The 20,422-nt window shown below is 38.5% G+C and overlaps 1 protein-coding gene across 2 annotated transcripts in view; it reads left to right on the top strand.

Moving 5' to 3' along the window:
• STX7 (syntaxin 7) overlaps positions 1–18,033 on the top strand; it is a 44,992-nt gene extending 26,959 nt beyond the window's left edge. The window contains exons 3-10 of one of the 2 annotated variants that reach the window (XM_080807271.1): positions 3,401–3,470; positions 7,312–7,405; positions 8,101–8,238; positions 9,019–9,071; positions 9,557–9,653; positions 10,873–10,945; positions 13,861–13,943; positions 16,685–18,033. In XM_080807271.1, the coding sequence (XP_080663397.1) occupies positions 3,401–3,470; positions 7,312–7,405; positions 8,101–8,238; positions 9,019–9,071; positions 9,557–9,653; positions 10,873–10,945; positions 13,861–13,943; positions 16,685–16,777 (701 nt within the window). In that variant the 3' untranslated portion in view covers positions 16,778–18,033. The remainder of the gene's footprint in view (positions 1–3,400; positions 3,471–7,311; positions 7,406–8,100; positions 8,239–9,018; positions 9,072–9,556; positions 9,654–10,872; positions 10,946–13,860; positions 13,944–16,684) is intronic. The other variant, XM_080807272.1, reaches the window with a different exon arrangement.
• Positions 18,034–20,422: the final 2,389 nt, after the last annotated feature.

Genomic DNA, 20,422 nt, shown 5'->3' on the forward strand with positions numbered 1-20,422 from the left:
TTGCAGTTGGAGTTAATCTGACTAAGCTTCTGCTAAGCCTTCTCAACTATTTGCATTTCCAGGTGGACCAGTTAATGAAAATAGCTAAGCTTGTGGTAGCATTTCTGAGCATTTCCGTAGGATGCTGCCCTTGGTTTACTTAGTGAGACTGCAGAGCCCCTGGGGCTTCTGATTGCTTCTTCCCCATAAGAGCCTTCACTCAGGGAGTAAGAGTGAGAGCTGGACTTGCTGAGTGTGTCTGTTAAAAATGCTGGGGAGAGGACCATTTGATGGATTTTAGGTTCCCACTGGGCCTGTCGAAAGCAGTTCTATATAATTCCTTTTAATACCTGAACAATTTTACGTAGCATTCATACGTTAGAGTTGATTCTGCTTTTTAAGATCACTAGGCTTGTTGATCTTTTTTTTTTTGCTATTCATTTATTCAGTGAATAATATTGAAGCCCCTCTTCTTGGCCCATTTTTGTACTGGCTTGTCTGACCTTTCTGTTATTTCTAGTTCTTCATATGTTATGGATATTGCTTCTTCTTAGGTATGTCTCTACCTTTTGTTTTTAAGGCTTTTGATGGTAATTGTATCTTTACTTGCTTATTTCTCTTAAGTTGTACCATTCTGTTATGTGGAAAGTTATCAGTGAAGTTGAATTTCTCATATGTTTATTTGCTTGTTATAAATTTCATGATGACATCTTTTATCCTTTTTGCACTGGACTATTTTTCCGTTATTGATTTGTAGGAGTTTTCTTTTTCCTATATTTAGGGATATTAAGCCCTTATGCTCATCATATGCTGCAGATGTTTTCTCACACACACACACACACACACACTATTTATATATATATGTATCTGTAATACAGATACACATTTGCATGTAGCATTAAAAAATTATTTGTGTTGCCAGGTTTAATGTATTTTCTTCCATGGCTTTTAGTTTTATATCATGCTTAGATAATATTTTATCCCTCACTTCAAGATCATAAAAAGATCATAATGATAAATCTGTGTTTATTGTTTCATGTAGCAGTTTAATAGTTTCAGCTTTTAATATTTAACTAAATAATTGCTGATTTATTTTGTTGTATGAGGTACAGTAGTTTTCTGTTTTAATCCTAAGTGGTTAGTCATTTTCCTGATGTCATTTATTGAATTAAGCTGTTTTTTCTCAACTTAATACAACTTTTTTCAATGACAAGAACCCTCTAGAGATGAGATAAATGCTCACACTACAGTTTGTCTTATCAACATACTTACTTTTGAAAATAAAAGCTTTAAACTCCTACAAGGCAGTCCAGAAAAGCCTGTTGAAATTCAGAAGAAAATACGTAACTCCTAGCAAACAGCCCATAAGTTAAACACAGCAAACAACATTGCTCTGCCCTGCAAAAGAAAAATCTACTACCTCCCCACAAAAAGGCAAAAAGAAATTCTTTTGAAACTAGCCGAATGGTGTTTAACAGTTGCTATATGCTATGTGATTCCTTTCCAGTATTTTTATTTTTCAGCTTCGACCTGAAAGCAGTGTCATTACGTCATCTTCAGTGAATAAAGTTATCCTGCATTTGAGATACAGTCATTCCCTTGATCCCATAAATAAGTAATGACTATTTAAAAACATTTAAGCTGTAGAAATAAACCACTCATTTAAAATAAAAAGATTGGTGAGTCAGATCAGTTTTCTCTAGTTCTTGGAAATGTGCATATTCTTTACTTTGGAGGTGGATTTTCAGCTTCTACTTGACAGTTTATTTGTCTGCACACATGCATATAGCTACAGGACCTCCCCATATGTGAGGAATAACCTTTTTATAAAAATTGCAGTGTTTATAGAGTTTGGATTGTGAGCTTAGCCTGAATTTTAACTCTTGACTTTTAATTTTAAATATTTAGAACCTACAGAAGAGTGTAGTGCAGTGAACTTTTTGTATGACCTTCACCTGGCTCACCAGGTGTTGACATTTTCCATTTTTGTTTTGTATCTCTCTCCAAACTCAAATTTCAAAATCAAATTCAAGCATCTTCAGTAGCCCCACATTTGTTATTTAGCGTTTTTTTCCTTCTGATTTAGAATCCAATCCAAAACCCTATATTGCTTTTGGGTATTTTAGTAATTTGGATGGTTTAGTTCTTTAATTTGGAAAGCTTCCCTGCCTTGTCTTTTTTTTCCCTCTTTCATGGCATTGATGTTTTTAAAAGCCCAGACCAGTTGTTTTGTGCATTATCCTGCAACCTAGATTGGTCTGTTTTTTGTCCCCTCGTGATTAGATTAAACATTTGGTTAAAAATTTTGGTAAAAAAAAAAATATGTAGATCGTATTGTGACTTTCTCATTGCATCATCTCGGGAAGCTCATCATGCCAGTTTGTCTCCTTGGTGTCGCTCAATTTGATTATTTGTTCTGGGGCTCCTGGGTGCTGCAGGACTCTTGACTTGAGCTCAGGTCATGATCTCAGGGTTGTGAGATCAAGCCCTGAGTCAGTCTCTATGCTGGGCATGGAACCTGCTTAAAATTCTCTCTTTCCTTCTCCCCCCACGCACATTCACAAACACACTCCCTCTCTCCCTCTCTCTTTAGAGTTAGAAACAAAAACTATTTGATCATTTGTGGCTTTTTTTAAAGATTTATTTTATTTTATTTATTTATTTTAGAGAGAGTGAGCAAACACATGTGCACACATGGGGAGGGGCAGAGGAAGAGAACAGACTCTACGCTAAGCAGGGAGCCCAAGTCTGATCTCCATCTTATGACCCTGAGGTCATGACCTGGGCTGAAATCAAGAGTCTGACACTTAACCGACTGAGCCACCCCGGTGCCCTGATCATTTGTTTTAAGCAACAAATTTATCCAAGGTGAAGTTATTCTTTTATTAATATCATCCATGTGGCGATAATTCCAGATTGAGTGAATGTTCTATGGTTTCAGCATCCTCTGATGACACTTGCTTGGATCCATGATTACATGGAAAATTACAAATAATTGTTTCATCTTTATTATTCCTCCCTTGTTTATTAACAATCTTTCATTCACTTTGTAATCCACTGACTTATGTAACTGTTACAATTATTTTCCTCACAGTTTTTAGGCCAGTAGTTAAGTGAAGGTTCATGTGCCATTGTAAATGCTCTAGGAGCTAGGGAGGAAAATAACATTTTTGGATCATAAATGCAGTTTCACGTGTTTACAACCCCACACAATTTCCTCTTGAAAATTAATTCATCATTGTAACTGGGATTTAAATAAACCACTTAATCTTCATTTTTTTCTCAATTAACATTTTCTATATTCATCTCTTTGTTCTTTTTTTCTTTTTCTAATTGTCCAATTGTCTGTATTAATTTCTAACTTAATTTCTGTTGCCCTAACATTTATAACAATTACATATTTATCTTTTCATCATAATAGCTGTGGAAATACAGAGGAGTCTGAATCAACTTGGAACACCTCAAGATTCACCTGAACTGAGGCAACAGCTGTAAGTGTTTAATAATTAAAAAAAAGAAAAAAGAAAAAAAAATCACTGTTATGTTGCTTTGATGGTCTATAGTGTTATGTTTACTGGAGAAACAATGGAAAGTTAATAAGATTTTTCAGCTCCTTTATTTGTACCAACCTTTTATGTAGGTTTTTCCCTGTTCTGGGTAGGCAGATTATTTTTCTTTATTTTAAAGAGCTGGCTCACTCTAGCAAAGCAGAACTTTGTTAGTTGCCTTTTTTATACTTATTGAATAGGTTGTTTTGATGACTTTTGAAAAATGATATTCTAAGCCTCTCTATTTATGTGATTTTTTTTCCCATAGCTAACAGTTGCTTCAGTGACTAGATTTTTATTTGGTTTAGATCTAGGACATTTTCAATATGAATGGCTATCCGTAAAAAACTTATACCTAAATCCTTGAATTTCAGAAAGGATTAGCCTTTGTTTAAGAAAAAAGAAAGGTTCTAGTGAAGTTATATATGCAGTACATGTTTCAGGAAAATAATATGCTGTTAGAAGAACAGCAGACATACTTTGTGGTGTTACGGATTTTACAGTGTTTTTAAACATTTTCTCATCTGAATCTTTCTCATCTAGAGTAAAAGACATAGATCAAAACAATTATTTTCGGGGTGCTGGGCTAGCTCAGTCTTCAAGCATCTGTCTTCGGCTCAGGTTATGATCTCAGGGTCCTGGGATGGAGCCCTGTATTAGGCTCCCTGCTTAGCGGTAATCTGCTTTTCCCTCTGCTTCTCCCTGTGTGATCTCTCTTGCACTCTCTCTCAAATAAGCAACTAAAAATCATAAGAAAAAAAAATTTTTTTCATTTTGTTCAAAAGGAAAGTATTTCTCATAGGGGTGTGATGATTTACCTAACATCATTGTGAACCTGAATCTTAAATCATAATTCAGTGCCATTACAGCCATATTTCAAGTAATATATATGTAGTAAGTGATATTCCAAACAATGTTAGCTATATAAGGAAAAAATTACAAAGAGAAAGGAATTAAAAGATAGGTGATGGGAATTCATGTTTTTTATGAAGTACATTTTGAAGAATTTATAGTTATGTCTAATTTATACTTTTACTGCAGTGAGAGATATTGGGGTGGTAAAAATGCCACAAGTCTAAATAATAAATCAGCATTTGTTAAACAAAAATGGAATAGAGGGGCACCTGGGTGGCTCAGTCAGTTAAGCATCTTGCTCTTGATTTCGGTGCAGTTCATGATCTCAGGGTGGTAAGATCAAGCCCCATGTCAGGCTGCCCACTCAGTATGGAGTCAGCTTCCTTTCCCCTCTTTTGTTCCTCCCCCCACCCCCCACCTTGTGCACACTTTCTCTCTCTCAAATAAATCTTAAAAAAAAAAAAACTAACTAAAGTGGAATAGAAACACATAATTCTTAATAGATAAAATAGTTTGCTGAGGTTGATAGTGGAGATTGTGAGTAGGTAGATATCAGTAAGACTTCTTTTCAGAAATTTAGCTATCTTACATTTTCTAAAGATTTTAAAAGGCATATTAAAGGTAGGGTGGGCAGAAAATAGATGAAAGTGGGTTGTATCCAGGATCTATAAAGAACTCCTCAAACTCAACACACGCAGAACAGATAATCATATCAAAAAATGGGCAGAAGACATGAACAGACACTTCTCCAATGAAGACATACAAATGGCTACCAGACACATGAAAAAATGTTCATCATCACTAGCCATCAGGGAGATTCAAATTAAAACCACATTGAGATACCACCTTACACCAGTTAGAATGGCCAAAATTAGCAAGACAGGAAACAACGTGTGTTGGAGAGGATGTGGAGAAAGGGGAACCCTCTTACACTGTTGGTGGGAATGCAAACTGGTACAGCCACTTTGTAGAACAGTGTGGAGATTCCTCAAGAAATTAAAAATAGAGCTTCCCTATGACCCTGCAATTGCACTACTGGGTATTTACCCCAAAGATACAGATGTAGTGAAAAGAAGGGCCATCTGTACCCCAATGTTTGTAGGAACAATGGCCAAGGTCGCCAAACTATGGAAAGAACCAAGATGCCCTTCAACGGATGAATGGATAAGGAAGATGTGGTCCATATACACTATGGAGTATTATGCCTCCATCAGAAAGGATGAATACCCAACTTTTGTAGCAACATGGACGGGACTGGAAGAGATTATGCTGAGTGAAATAAGTCAAGCAGAGAGAGTCAATTATCATATGGTTTCACTTACTTGTGGAGCATAAGGAATAACACGGAGGACATGGGGAGATGGAGAGGAGAAGGGAGTTGAGGGAAATTGGAAGGGGAGGTGAACCATGAGAGACTATGGACTCTGAAAAACAACCTGAGGGTTTTGAAGGGGCGGGGCGTGGGAGGTTGGGGGAACCAGGTGGTGGGTATTATGGAGGGCACGTATTGCATGGAGCACTGGGTGTGGTGCAAAAACAATGAATACTGTTACGCTGAAAAAAAAAAAAAAGTAGGTTGTAATTCTTCCTTATCAGTCAAATACAGGTATTTATACTTTAAAATACTTTTACACAATATCTCATTATTTTAAAGGATCCCAAGTGTGACTAATAAGTGTTTAAAATAAGAGATAATATATTTGAGAAGTACTGATATTGTAATTTTTTTTTTTTTAAAGATTTTATTTATTTATTTGACAGACAGAGATCACAAGTAGGCAGAGAGGCAGGCAGAGAGACAGGAGAAAGCAGGCTCTCCATGGAGCGGAGAGCCCGATGTGGGGCTCGATCCCAGGACCCTGAGATCATGACCTGAGCCGAAGGCAGAGGCTTAACCCACTGAGCCACTCAGGCGCCCCACTGATATTGTAATTTTTAAAGCACCACATTAATATAAGCTTTTTTTTTTAGAGTAAAGTTCTTCAGTTAAAAATCTGACATTTTGGGACGCCTGGGTGGCTGAGTTGGTTAGGCATCTGCTTTTGGCTCTGGTCCTGATCCCAGGGTCCTGAGATTGAGTTCCACATCAGGCTCCTTGCTTGGCGAGGAGCCTGCTTCTCCCTCTGCCTGCCACTCTCCCTGCTTGTATGCATGCTCCCTCTCTCTCTCTCTGACAAATAAATAAATCTTTAAAAAAAATCTGACTTTTTACTTTATAAGCTAGCTAGCAAGACAGATACAGATGCTGATACAATTTACTGCTTTTATTGTGTTCTTTCTCTTTACAGAGAAATGCTATTATTTTTTCCACAGCAAACTTAAAAAGTAGTAAATGCATATTATTATTTATTACCTCTTCGCCTCTTTTTTAAAAGTGTCTATAAGGATGTAAATGTCCAGATCGAGATAAGACTGATAAGCCCTGGGAACTGGATGGTCTCAGGCGACAAATTCTCTTCGTTTATTCAACTGACCTCTCAGTTGTGGGATGCCGACAGAAGGCTCCCACCATCCCACCCCCATAATTAAAACATCAGACATCCCACAGTTTGGCTTTCACTCAAGTCATCTTCCTTTCTAAATGGCTGCTGAGATTTATTTCTCAAAGCTTGGTTGCTCCTTGTGAGTAAAGAATTTTCCATGTAATATTTGCTCAATATTTATCAAGAAATAGAATCTGGAATTTTTTTTTTTTTTTTTTTTAAGTAGGCTCCATCCCCAGTGTAGGGCTTGAACTCACAACCCTGAGATTAAGAGTCACGTGTTCTACACTGAGCCGATCAGGTGCCCTGAAATTTTTGTTTTCATAGAAAAAATTCAGAACCAGTCTATAAAATAGTGGTTTTTAGCAAACTATTCGTCAGCTGCCAGAGTTGTAACTTAAAAAAATCTTTGTTCTTTCCCTATAACGTGTGTTTTCTCACTTTAGGCAACAGAAGCAGCAGTATACTAACCAACTTGCCAAGGAAACGGATAAGTACATTAAAGAGTTTGGCTCTCTGCCCACCACCCCCAGTGAACAGGTATCAAGCCTTAAGACACATTGTTGATGTAGTGAATGTGAAAGAAATCGCATACATTGTAGGGTCTTTGAACTGTTATTCTAGAAAGGAAATTAAGGGGGGAAAACTATATTTGAGATTAGTTTGCAGAACACAAAACTATATTTAATTGCCCATGTAGTATCCTGTGGTTCAATAAAGCAAAAATTATTTCCATGCAGTTGCCCTGACCCATAATTAAGCAAGTGCTCAGAAAATACTTCCTGAGTAATTGTTTCCTGGCCTTCCAGGGCTGACTCCATGTGACATGCACACTCATTCAAGATGTGAGGTTTCCTAGGGGTGCACATTTATTTCCTTGCTTATTATTTAGCGGAAGTTACTCCTTAGGTAAGAGCACAAGGTTTTATTTTCCTAAAAAGAAAACAAAAAGAACTACTTCAAAATAATGTCAGTCATGGCCCAGTTTTTAGGATAAAAATTTGAGGCGAGAGATCCAACATTATGGACCTTTTGCCTCAAGATAGCAAATACACATAGCATTTGAACATGTTGTCAGAGTGTTAAACTGAGATTTAATCAGTAGGGCCCCATAATTGGAGAGTGAGTGAGAATTTCAGGATAAAATGAGGAGCCAACTAGTGGTGAAACAACTTTTGCAAATTCTGTAAAACTTTACGGCTTGATTCTAGTATGTTTCTCCCCCTTTCCTCTAGCGTCAAAGGAAAATACAGAAGGATCGCTTAGTGGCTGAATTCACAACATCACTGACAAACTTTCAGAAGGTCCAGAGGCAAGCCGCAGAGAAAGAGAAAGAGTTTGTTGCTCGAGTAAGAGCCAGCTCCAGAGTGTCCGTAAGTATTTAACAAGGCATTTGAAAGTGACTATGGTGTTCCCTTGAAAGACTACATTAGCATTTTCTAAGTCGGGAGGATGTGTGACTATCTTGGAAATCAGTATTTGAATATTTACTTTCAGGTTTTTCGGCTCAGTTTTAAGAAGGGTGATAGTTATGCTGTGGAACCAAAGATTGCAGATTATTATACAATAATTTGGAAGCATTTTGTCAGAGAAGAATGGGGTCAGACCCAGAGTGATATTCCCACACTGATTTGTATTAGAGGCTGTCACTTTCTGTAGGGGCTCACGTAGGGAACACTTTACTCCTGGGTTATATGAAAATGACGGAAATGAACAGAGTCAATATATTGTGTGAATACTGAAAATGAATATAACCCTGGGGAAAATAAACCAAAGGATAACTTAGAGTGGAATTTTGAGTTAATCTAATTTTAAATTCCCTTTGAAACTATTGCAGGTTGTTTCCTTGTTCCTTAATGCAGAGGCTCCAGGACTATAGTACATTTTAATCAAATAATATTTATTATTTGGCCCTTGAGAATATTTAATGAATTCCTTCCTTGTCAGCTTAGGATACAATTTTATTATTACTTGAAGCACTTGACCTGGAAAATGAGAACAAAAACATTTTTCTTTCTCTACACATACACACATACACACATGCACATGCATACATAAATCAGTTTAGATTATTACAGAGAAAATGTGAGTGTTGGTGTTTTGGGGTTTTTTTTTTGCCCCTCCTCAATCCATTCTATTACTAAATTTTCCAGGGTGGTTTTCCTGAGGACAGCTCCAAGGAAAGGAATCTTGTATCCTGGGAAAGGTAAGAAATACAAAACATACAGAGCAAAAGATAATTTTTCAAATGTATTTTATACATTGTGGTCCCTGGAATAAAATGAAAGCTTTCAGCTTATTATATCATGACTATCCTGGTTGTTTTTAAATGGAAAGCTATAAATTTTAATTTTTTTCAAAATATTTATAAAGTCTATAAATACATAAAATATTCCAATATAGCAGTAATACTTTGTAAATAATTACCCAAGTAAATATGACTGACCTAATTATTATTTGATGGAGATTATTTCCTCCTATGTTGTTTCAGTCAACCAAAAAGGAGTACCCAGTTGCCAAATACAGCTTCCCATAATTAAATAATAAGTCAAAAAAAAAAAATCAATGATACGGAACATGAATACTTTGAGGAAAAGATATTCTATTTCATGTTTCTTGAATAAGGAAAGAAGTCCCATTAGTTTAATACCATTCCTTGTTTTTCCCCCCATGTTCTGTTCTGTCTGTTAGCCAAGCTCAACCTCAGGTGCAGGTGCAGGATGAAGAAATCACAGAGGATGACCTTCGCCTTATTCAGGAGAGAGAATCTTCTATTAGGCAACTTGAAGTAAGCTTGACGTGGCAGTTGGATGGCTGCTCTGTTCTCTGCGTGTCTGTCCTCAAGATGCTTAGACAGTTGTGGGGGAGGGGCCTGAGAAAGAAAACTAAATATATCCATGTGGTGGCATTTCGTATAAATGAGAATAATTCCCTTTTTAAAAATAAATCGTGTTAGAATTTGTGCTAAGATGAGAGAACATACCTCCCTCATCTCCAGCTTTTGTTTTTTATCCTGTCAGATCATCTCAGGTCCTTAGCATGGAGAAAATCTCAGTCCAGACATGTCTGCTCAGGGAGTCTGGACGGCTTCCAGAGCACACAATACAACTCAGAGGGGCATGAATAACTTGACAGGGACTTTACGGGTCTTTTATTTCTCCGTAGTAGGTTGATTGTGTCAAAGAGAGTTGAAGGGTTAATAAGCATTAGTTCTTGTGGAACCTACCTATTCTCTAGAAGGCTGGTTAATAAGAGCTTACCGTTCCTGTAGTTTGTTGAGGGTTTTCAAGCACCATATGACAAATTCTTTGCATTATCTCATTTCATTCTCATAAAAACCATGAAGTAGTTAACTGTGTCGTCATCATTACCATTTTATAGATGGGGAGACTAAGACACAGGATGAATATGTAAGTTGTCTCCCCAATACAATATTTAAACATGGCTCTGTAATTAGGCAAAATAATACTTTTCATATATTAAAGAAAAGATAAGTTAAAAGTTGTTCATCGCTATTCCATTGCATAATCAAATTTATTAATTAATGTGACATTAAATTTATACCTAATGTTTTATACTTTTATAATGTCAAATTGATATGTAAGTTTTTACTAGAAATAAATCATAACAGTGATATTTTAATACTCTTACGAGGAAATACTATTGCTAGTGATAACAAAACTATCAGATTACATAAACAAAAACTCAGTGACCCAGGGCCATTCTCTTTTACAGATTCCTGGTTTCCATGCTGTCTCGCTTGGTATTTTTAATGTTACAAACTTCCTTTTAGGGAACTGGTTCCAGTTATTCAAGGTCATCCTACTTAAGATTGCTTCTAATCACATCGTTTCCTGATAGTTCCAAAATTTATATATTAAGCCTAGATGCATTCTTACTTGTGTCTAAGTGGTGGTTTGGGTTTTTTTTGGGGGGAGTTAATATTCCCCTTTTGTGGATTGGGGGCTGAATTTCTGATTATAGTAACATATGTATCTTTCTCTCAGGCTGATATTATGGATATTAATGAAATATTTAAAGATTTGGGAATGATGATCCATGAACAAGGAGATGTAATAGGTAAGCTCCGCTGGGGCGGGAGCAGGCTTCATGCAGTTTACCTGCTGTAATGTCTCAAGCAAGAGTGACCCCTGTCTCTCCAGGACCCCCTGGAATTAAAAGCACAGGCTCTACCAACAGACAAAGCATCACCCTTGGTATTATCTAAAACAGATCTTATCTTTGACTCCCACTGATTAAATCAACCGGCTTCATTTATTTGTGAAACCCCAGATCTCACCAGAGCCTGCTGCTGCCAGGACTGTGGAGCCGGCGTGCAGTTTCACTGCCGCCTGTTTGCTGGACCACTGGTTTCTGTCTCAGCCCCTGCCGATTCTCGTCACACCAGGCACTTCCGGGGAAACCTGTGCTCTTTATAATTGTACATGCGACCTTGTCTTTTAGATCAGAGGTGATAGGTAGCCATTTGCCTGATCATTTATTCCGGTGTCCTTTCAGTACAGTAATATAGTGGTATTACTTAGATGCAAAGCATTCTTTTACAAATTCTTTAAAAACAAAATCAGTGACTAAGACTCCCTGTAAGTTTTAAATGGAGTAGCTCTTCAGTTTAGGTGTAACTGTCAGCACTGATGAGTGTCCGGATCATTTTTATTTTAGAAATACGAAGATATCAGTGGACATGTCTAAAGATAGATTTCAGATATTTTCTGCATTTGAAAATATTCGTTGAAATACTTGGACCTATATTTTGCCATAGCTGTTACTTGTCCATTCTTACCCTTCTCTGTAGCCACAGTAGATCATGGGGTAAAATGTCAAAAACCAATTCATTTGTTCATCCAGTACATGTTTATTGAGTGCCTGCTGTACCCGGGCACAAATCTAGGCATTGGGAATTGAGCTGAAATTAAATAAGAGGTAAAAGACCCTGCCGTCATGAACCTTGTAATCTCATTGGAAGAGAGAGAGAATTTTTACAAAAGGAAAGAAAAATAAGTAAATGTCAATAAGTGCTCTCAGGAAAGTAAGGCAGGTGTGGGATGGGGGAATGTTACTGCTTTACTAGGGTGGTCAAGTAACCTTACTGACAGGTAACATTTTAGTGAAGACTTCTTGGAATTAAGGGAGGAAATGAAAGAAAATTTTCCAGGTAAAGCAAACGGCAAGTGCAAAGGCCTTCAGGTGGAAGCACGTCTGATATTTTTGGTGAGTGAAACGAGCAAGAGGGAGACAGAGATGACGTCGTAAAGTTCGGCATCATGCGGGGCTCTGAGCCCCAGTGCGGACTTGCATTCCTATTACCAGATGGGAAGCCACAAGAGGATTTGAGCAGAGGAGTGTTATCATCCAACTTGAGTTTAATAGACTCACTTTGGCTGTTAGTTTGAGAGCAGACTGTAAAGGGATAAGACCAGAAGCAGAGAGACCTCTTCCAAGGTGATGGCAGGAGTCAGCGCGGGCAGCGTGTTGCCTCAGATCAGGATGGAAGCAGCGAAGCAGTGAGAAGCAATAGAATTCTGGACAGCTGTAAAATGTAGAACCGAAAAGATTGGGTGACTGGCTGGATGTGGGTGTGAGAGAAAATTAATTCAAGGACAGCTCGTAAGGTTGGGGACAAGCCCAGGGAAATGATGATGTTGCCATTTTCTGAGATGGGGCAATCAGGAACTGGAGGGGTCTGGAAGGATGGAGAGCAACGACTTGAGGATATGTTAAGTGTGAGGTGCCATTTGAAATGAAGGAGGCTTGTGCTCGCTTCGGCAGCACATATACTGAAATGAAGGAGGCTTGCTTGGCAGTCACAAATTCAAAGTGAAAGAAATCAATGTCGGTTGGTGTTTTTGTTTTTTTTTTGTACCCTTGCTCAGCTGTAAGGAGGGTGCAGGTTGGGGTGTTGTCACGTAAGTCTGACCGAAGTAGGTGGCAAGGGAGCCGATGGTAAGTGCAAGAAAGCATGGCTCTGTGGTGTCCCAGGAGATCTAAGCTAGGTCAGGAGGAAGGTGAGGGCATGAAGTGTAGTGAGGGGCAGTGAAACAGTGGTAGGGTCTGTAAAGTCAGGGTGTTGGAAAGAGTGTGCTAGACAGCAGGTGATGCTCAGAGAGTGAGGTTTGAAACTGAGTTTATAGAGAAGTTGCAGTTTTCAGTAGTGAGGCTTGGGACGTGATCATGGAGGTGGATGGCTGGGATGGGGAAACAGGCAAAGTCATTGAAAAAATGTGGTCAAGGCACGGAGAAAGCAGGGTGTTAGCAGGTCAGCAGCTGGCTTGAGAAACTGCCAGTGTGTATAAGAGAAGCATTGAAGGGTCTATCAGTGAATCCAGAGCTAAAATAGTCAAAGAATAAAGGAAAGGCCATGTGTTCTACAAATGTTTGCTACAGGGGTTTGGAGGCATTTGCAAGTGTGAGCTTTAAGCTGAGTGTTGGTGGCGAGAAGGGAGAGGCTGTGGTCTCAGGCTTCGGGGTGCCACTGGTTCTCCCTTTCGGCCAGAGCAGTGAGGGAAGGGCAACTGTCGCCACTTAAGAAGGCTGCCTGAGCCCTCAGGGAGGGCTTGGTTTCAGCCCGCAAGTAGGTTGATGATGACCATGAGCGAATGATGGTTTTCAAGACGGCGTTTACTCTCAGGAGCAGTTGTTAGATGTCTGGTGCTGCCTTGATCATGAGCACACAGACTGCATAGTACTTTTTGGGGGTTACCAGGTAGAACTGGAATTGTGTCATAATAAGAGTGATCCAGTTTCTTTCCAGATATCTGTGTGTTGTTTGGATCGTTTGAGGAATGGCGTAGGAAAGACTCAGAGCCAGTTTAAAAAGAAATTCAGCTTTGCCCATATACTGCCAGTGTTAACATTTGAATAGTGAACATGTTTGGTCTTATGTTGCATGAAGTCTTGTGACTTAGGCAGCTCTCTTACTGGGGCATCAACACACATCTAACAGCTGTGCGTGTGTGTGCGTGTGTTTTATTTTAAAGACAGCATAGAAGCCAATGTGGAGAATGCGGACGTGCACGTTCAGCAGGCAAACCAGCAGCTGTCAAGGGCAGCAGAATATCAGGTAATATTAACCACAGTGAGTTATCTTGTAATTTAGGCTTTCCAACCTGTGTGTGTGTGTGTGTGAGAGAGAGAGAGAGAGATTGATTGATCAGGTATAAAGTGGCAGGAGATGTTAAAATTTAAAATCCCATGGAAGACAGGTCAGAAATCTGCCAGTCCATTTAAAACTGGGTTTAGCCTGTTTCCTGTTTGTTCTCAGGATCAGACCAGAATTGTCGCCCCAGGGATAGGAAGTTCAATGTCTAAACACCTGAGAGGAGCGGTGGACAGACACCTCCAGGCATTTCTGACAGTTGGCGGTCTCTGATGCTATTGTGACCTTCCAACCCAGAAACATCTTTGATAACTTTCTTCCTCTGTTTCTCTCACTGTTTCCTTCCACCTTTTCTTTCTTTTTCTTTTCTTTTTGTCCGTGGCACTCTTCAGTAAGAAGGCAAAGATCTGTACTCTAGAGTTTTCTCATCAGGTCCTATGGAACTTATATTCCCTTCAAGTGCCCTTGATCACTCGGTATCATAGGCATTCAGCAGACCCTTCACCAGGAATGAATTGATTTCTTCAGTAGATCAGGTTAATGTAGGGAGTCCATATATGTGACAGACAGAAAGCATATCACAGTACTACACAGATACTAGGACCGTGAACTATGCATACGATATGTAGACAGTAAGAATGAGGCCAGGCTCTTTGGGAACCCCTAAATACCACCACAGCATTTGCTTTACCTCTTAACACTCCACTTTTTATAGTTGTTCATAATTATTTTCTCAGACCGTGTTGCCACCTTCTAAAATACCTAAGATATTATCATGATCTTAGATATTTTCAATTTTCAATTTTTTTTCACTTTTCTCATTAACCTCAGAAGTCCCCTTTCATTTCAGTGCCATTTTTCCCTAGGCAAATCACTGTGTACTTAGTGATACATGGAAAAGAGTGAAGTTGTATAGACACTGCTGAGTTACAGCTAACTGTCCTCAGTGAAGTAATAACGCTAACTCACCTTGACTTTCTGTGTGCATGTGATTCAGGTGTGCAACTCAGGATGATGTCACAGACCATAGGGATCATTCATGAGTAATTGAATACACACACACACACACACACACAAAATAATCTATAAATCCCAGCAGTTACTCAAATGTAGTGTTTAAAGGGATTTATCAGTAACTAGGTTTACATGAGTTTGTTTTGCTTTGGATTTTGGAGAGATATAGATACATCTCCAAGTTTTACTTTTCCCCTTCCTCGGGGAAGGGCAAACCCTACAGCCACCCTGGGGGAAAGGAGCTCATCTTTCCAAGCCACACCTCCAGATCTGGAGCTGCCCAATACTGAATCCCATGGACCCTGAAGGGATGAGGGAAGAGCCATGCAACATGACTGCTGGAGAAAAAAGCAGCTTCCCTGTAGTTCTCCTTGGAAGCCTTGATAGTAAACTCATGCCTCTGCGAAATATGGTGCTTCTAAATAGTTCATGTGAGCCATGAGTGGAAGGGAAGCTGATCAGTACTCTTAACCATTGCCATACCCTGGGACCTCACCATCCCACACAAGAGAGGGTGCCCTGGGTATGTGTCTATAGATCCCCTGGAGGGGAAGGCCTGCGATTGTTCTTACAGGTGTATTATACATGTGTCTATGGGACTCAGGTGGCGTCTGGGGAAAATATGTAGGCAAGATGACACTGAAACTCTAGGAAAGTTGTACTTCACATAATAAGGAATATTCCGTTGAAAAAATTGCTGAGTATGTGGTATACTGAAAGTCATCATAGTTTTCAGGAGAATTTCAGAGTTGGAAACCTATCTTGCCATAAATTTTATGGTACTAAGTGTTGACAAAGAAAATTTACAAACTTTTCAACCTTGTAAGAAAAAGAATTCTGGGGTGCCTGGGTGTCTCAGTTGGTTAAGCATCTGCCTCCAGATCAGATCATGTGGGACGCACCCCCTCCTAGGGCTCGCTGCTTAGTGAGGAGCCTGCTTCTCCGGCTCCCTTTGCCCCTACCCCCGCTTATGCTCTCTTTTGCTTCTTTTTCTGTCAAGTAAATAAATAAAATCTTTAAAAAAGAGAGAGAGAGAGAAAGGATTCCTGCATGTTGCTGTGAGATATGCAAGCCCTTAAGGAAATATGGAAATCTGCTGGGCCAGAATGAAGAATGGAACAAAACTTTTAACCTCTATATTTTAAATGACCGCAATTTTTTTTAGCTCTTTGGTTTTCATTTGTATGTTGAGATTCTAAATGCAGTTTCCACTAACATTTAAGAATGGGAATTTTGGAAACTAATAAATTTACTTCAGGAGAAATGCCCAAACATTTATACTTGCTGATATTTTCAGAGAACTCGTTTTAAAGAGCTGCTCTTTGATAAAAGTTAGCTTTTAAGCTGTTCTTAGTTTTTATACAGAGGTCCTCCTCAGTCTGTTGCTTAAGTCGGTAATTTTCATTTCTCTGTGTTTCCTTTTGTAAGCCCGACCACACCCAGGAATATGACCAACAAAAAGGGAATAATTGGCCCCTGAATTATATCATTAATTCAGGAAGACTTTTTTTGAAAGAATAGTGCCACTTGTATTTGAAGAGATTTTTGAGAAGCAAAAAAAAAAAAACACAGCCCAAAATTTGAGGGCAGTTAATTACTATTGATTTTACTCTAGAAATGAGCAAGTGATTTTCAGTTGCTACAGACACTCCAGTATGCCTGTAAACATGGTTTTGTTTTTGCATCTGCAGCGCAAATCCAGAAAAACCCTGTGCATCATCATTTTCATCATTGTCATCGGAGTTGTAATTCTTGGTCTCATCATATGGAAAGTCAAAGGCTAAATTATAAAGGAGCACGCTATTGCACTACATTCTCTAAATTATGTAGGAAGATTCCTGTAATCATGGGGCTTTTGTATTATTATTTTAAAGTTACTCCATAAAGGAGGCTCCCAGACTTCATTATTTTCATTTGGGGGGAAATTTTCCTTTGGATTCAATCTGGTATTTTCTAACACTGAAAGTTTTTCTCAGTATGACTGCCGGCATTACTTCCACATTTTTCAATCTAATAACTGTGAGGTTTTGTCCACGTTGTAGTTGCCTTTCACTTATAATTTATTTACCCTGTTGACTTAGTTCTTGGAATCAGTAAATGTAAAGGTGTGCATGTGTTTCATGGGCGTCTGTCTCTCACAGAGTGATGTGTACCCAGATTTGGGTTCCTTCAATTAAAAATCTCAAATTTAATTTCGATTTGGGCCGGCAGAGGAAGTATTCTCAATAATTTAAAAAAAAATTATCATACCTGTTTATGGTGTTTAGTTTGTTTGTTTGTTTGTTTTCCCTGGTTCATAGCAACACAAATTACCTATTTAACTTTTCTTGTTGGTTTTCTCTTAAGACCCTTGTTTACTCTAAATGAAATCAGTGAATAATTTCCTAGAGTATCTCATACTCCCGATGTGTATATATTAAGCATTTGCTGTAGATTGCCTAGTAAAATACTACCGATAGATTGTTTTTACATAGGCCCTGTGTAAGTCTGATGTTTGCTGGGAAATGTGTAGTCACTATAAATGTTTAATTTGAAGGAAGAGTATGAAAAATCCATACCTATTGCATTAGGAATCTGAAGACCCCACCTTGTTATTCTGTTGTGTACTTCCACAGCTATTACTGTGGAAAATTAATTACCTTAAGTCCCTTAGAGTAATGGCTACATGTGTATCCTTGGATCAGAATTACTTTGGGGAAGGAAGTTTCCCAGAATTATTGTTTTTGAGCACTAACACTTAAAATTTAATGTTTACCTTGCATACCATTTTGTACCTTCCTTCATTAGAAAACAACTTGGATCTTTGCCAATTAACTCACTTGCTTTTTTAAATCAATGTTGTTTTAATGCACTAATCTGAATACTGTAAAGAGGATTATCTTAGTTTACAGTTTGTATTTTATAACATTCTTACATAGCAGTTTGATAGTGAAGTCAGTGTTTTACATGGCAAAGCTATGAGGCTTCAAATGGGAACAAATAAAATATTACATGAGTAAATTGTATCTTTGCAACCAAAATAAAGATGATTTTAAAAGTGTTTGGATATTTCTGTTTCATGAGGACCCTGCTTCTGTGGGACCAACACTTGACGCAATCACACAGCAGCCCTTCTGTCTTTCTGGAGTACTGGTTTATTCAGTGTTTTATTTTGGCAATCTTAAAAAGTTCTGCTGCTAGCAGAAGCTGCCTTGCGTGTCAGCAAAATGCCATTTTTTTTTCTTTTCCACAAGAGACTGTAGAAAATTTTCTTGGGAGTTAGTGATTGGAAACTTTGAGGCTTGGTGTTTACCAAATTAGTCTGCTTTAGTGAACAGGACGGGCCAGGCCGGAAGAGGAATTTGTACAAATGCTACCGGTGCTGAGGTCAGTGCAAGCCCATCAGGCCTGATTGAGCATGTTCTTTCTCTGTAAGAGCGTAGAGAAGCATGTGGTAAACCAGTATGTTATGGCTACAGAAAACTCCCAGTGGTGCCCACAAATCAGTTCAGGGGTTTTTTGCACAGTTGTACTTGCTAAAATGTTTATTCTCATACAGGCAAACGCACTTACTCTATCCACTTCATGATGAGTTCCCAATAATAGCAAAGCACTTAATTTTTTTTTTTTTTGCATGATTTGGGCATCTTCATTTAAAGTGTAATATTTTGTAAATTATTTTACCTGGGACAAAAATCAGTAATTAAAAACAAGAACTTTAGTGGCATGCATTCTTACAAGAAACATTGATTTTTGAGGGCAATTTTTATCCCAAAATATTTGGAACACAAAGAGTAGTCTTGATTTGAAAAAAATAAAAGTATAAAGCATAGCCACAATAGCCAAGATTTTCAGGCTCTCGAAGTTCTCCTTTAGGTCAGTTTTTGAATCACTTTGAAAGGTGAAGCTCACACTATGAAAAATAAAATTGAAGTTGTTTTTATGACAGCGTATTTGAATCAGCCCAACCGAGTCTCAAACTAAAGAAGTTTTCCCATCACGCGACACATCTTGTTTATTTCAATGTGCTCCAAAGACCTTCTCCAACAGCGCAGGCTGAGATCAGCCAGGCTCTGTGTAGAAATTGAATGACAGTGTGGCATGAAGTGTCAGACTCCTGTCCTGATCATTAAATACGGAAATGTTTGGGTTTTGCACAACTACTGATGATAAAAAATAACAGGTGCCATTTCAACAATGAAGCTTGTTTGTTAGTGGGCATGGGATCGGTTCTAGAAAAACAGACATGTGGACACAGACAGAACTTGATCTAGGCCAGCAAACTGTGAAGGCAGTAGCCGGAGTCAGGCCTCCGAGCCCTCTGCGTGTCCAGCATCATCGGCATCATCGTCTGACAACGCTGCGTCTCAGAGAGATTGCCATCGGCGCCTTCACCGTCGTCACTGCTTTAAAAAAAAAAAAAGTAACATTTTGTATACACAGAAAAACCATGTTTTGAATATCAATGTTTTTCAACAAATTTATAATGAAAAATGATTTTTGAAGACTTTTGTTCCACAAAATTAGTCTTTAGCTTTAGCAAAGAAAGAGCAGAATAGTGTTTCTAGTTGGTGTAATTTTCGTTTCTGTGTGTAGAAAAAAGAACACAATAAAAGATAAAACATGTCTAAAGAAAGACGTCCTTGTCTGCCTTAATGGGAAAGAACAATTTACAAAGGGAACATATTCAGCATTTATGTTTTTAAACTCAGAATGGACTACTGTTTACACATGGTGACCAGGTTGCTGGAATAAAAATAAATTTCGGAAGGGGATAGAGTTTGGGCAAGTCATGAGTTAAATGGCATTTTTGGTTCATGTAGATAGGATGACAGTTTCTCATTAGTGGTAAAGAACATCATCAGGCATCCTGCTTTCCTGGAGGGGAAAAAAGCTGTGTATTTTCATGATTCACTTAAGAAAATGAAGCGCTTCCCTGTGGAGCCCAGACCTCTTCCGTCCACCCTAGGATTTGAACAGCTCGATGTCTCAAGTAAGGAAACGCTTCACAAAGCTTTCACCAGCAGGAGCCTGAAAGGACTACACTGTACCACATCTCTGACAGAATGCATGACACCTCACGTTAACCCATTTTCTCATCATTGAGACACTGCGTTAAAATGTCCGTTTTAGTCCTTTGTTTCGGTAATTATTTGGTTACCGTGAAAATGATGGGATGACTTATTTTTCTTCAAATAATCCTAATTTAAACGCAGAGATGGAACTCAATAACTGACACACTAAATCGATTTTTATAGACACTGTTGCTTCTGGCAGGTTTTTAAGAGGTTGGTCACTTAATTACTCAGAGTGGGATTCCTGTAGGTTTTGTGTAGTGATGGCATTTCTGCTTAAAACGTAAGTGGTGGAAGGCAAAACCAGATTTCCTGTGCAGTCATTCTATGCATAACACCCCTGCTTGTTTGAGAGGGAGTCAGCTAGAACTGAAC

The sequence above is a fragment of the Martes martes genome (genome assembly GCF_963455335.1).
Source record: "Martes martes genome assembly, chromosome: 6".
NCBI lineage: Eukaryota > Metazoa > Chordata > Mammalia > Carnivora > Mustelidae > Martes > Martes martes.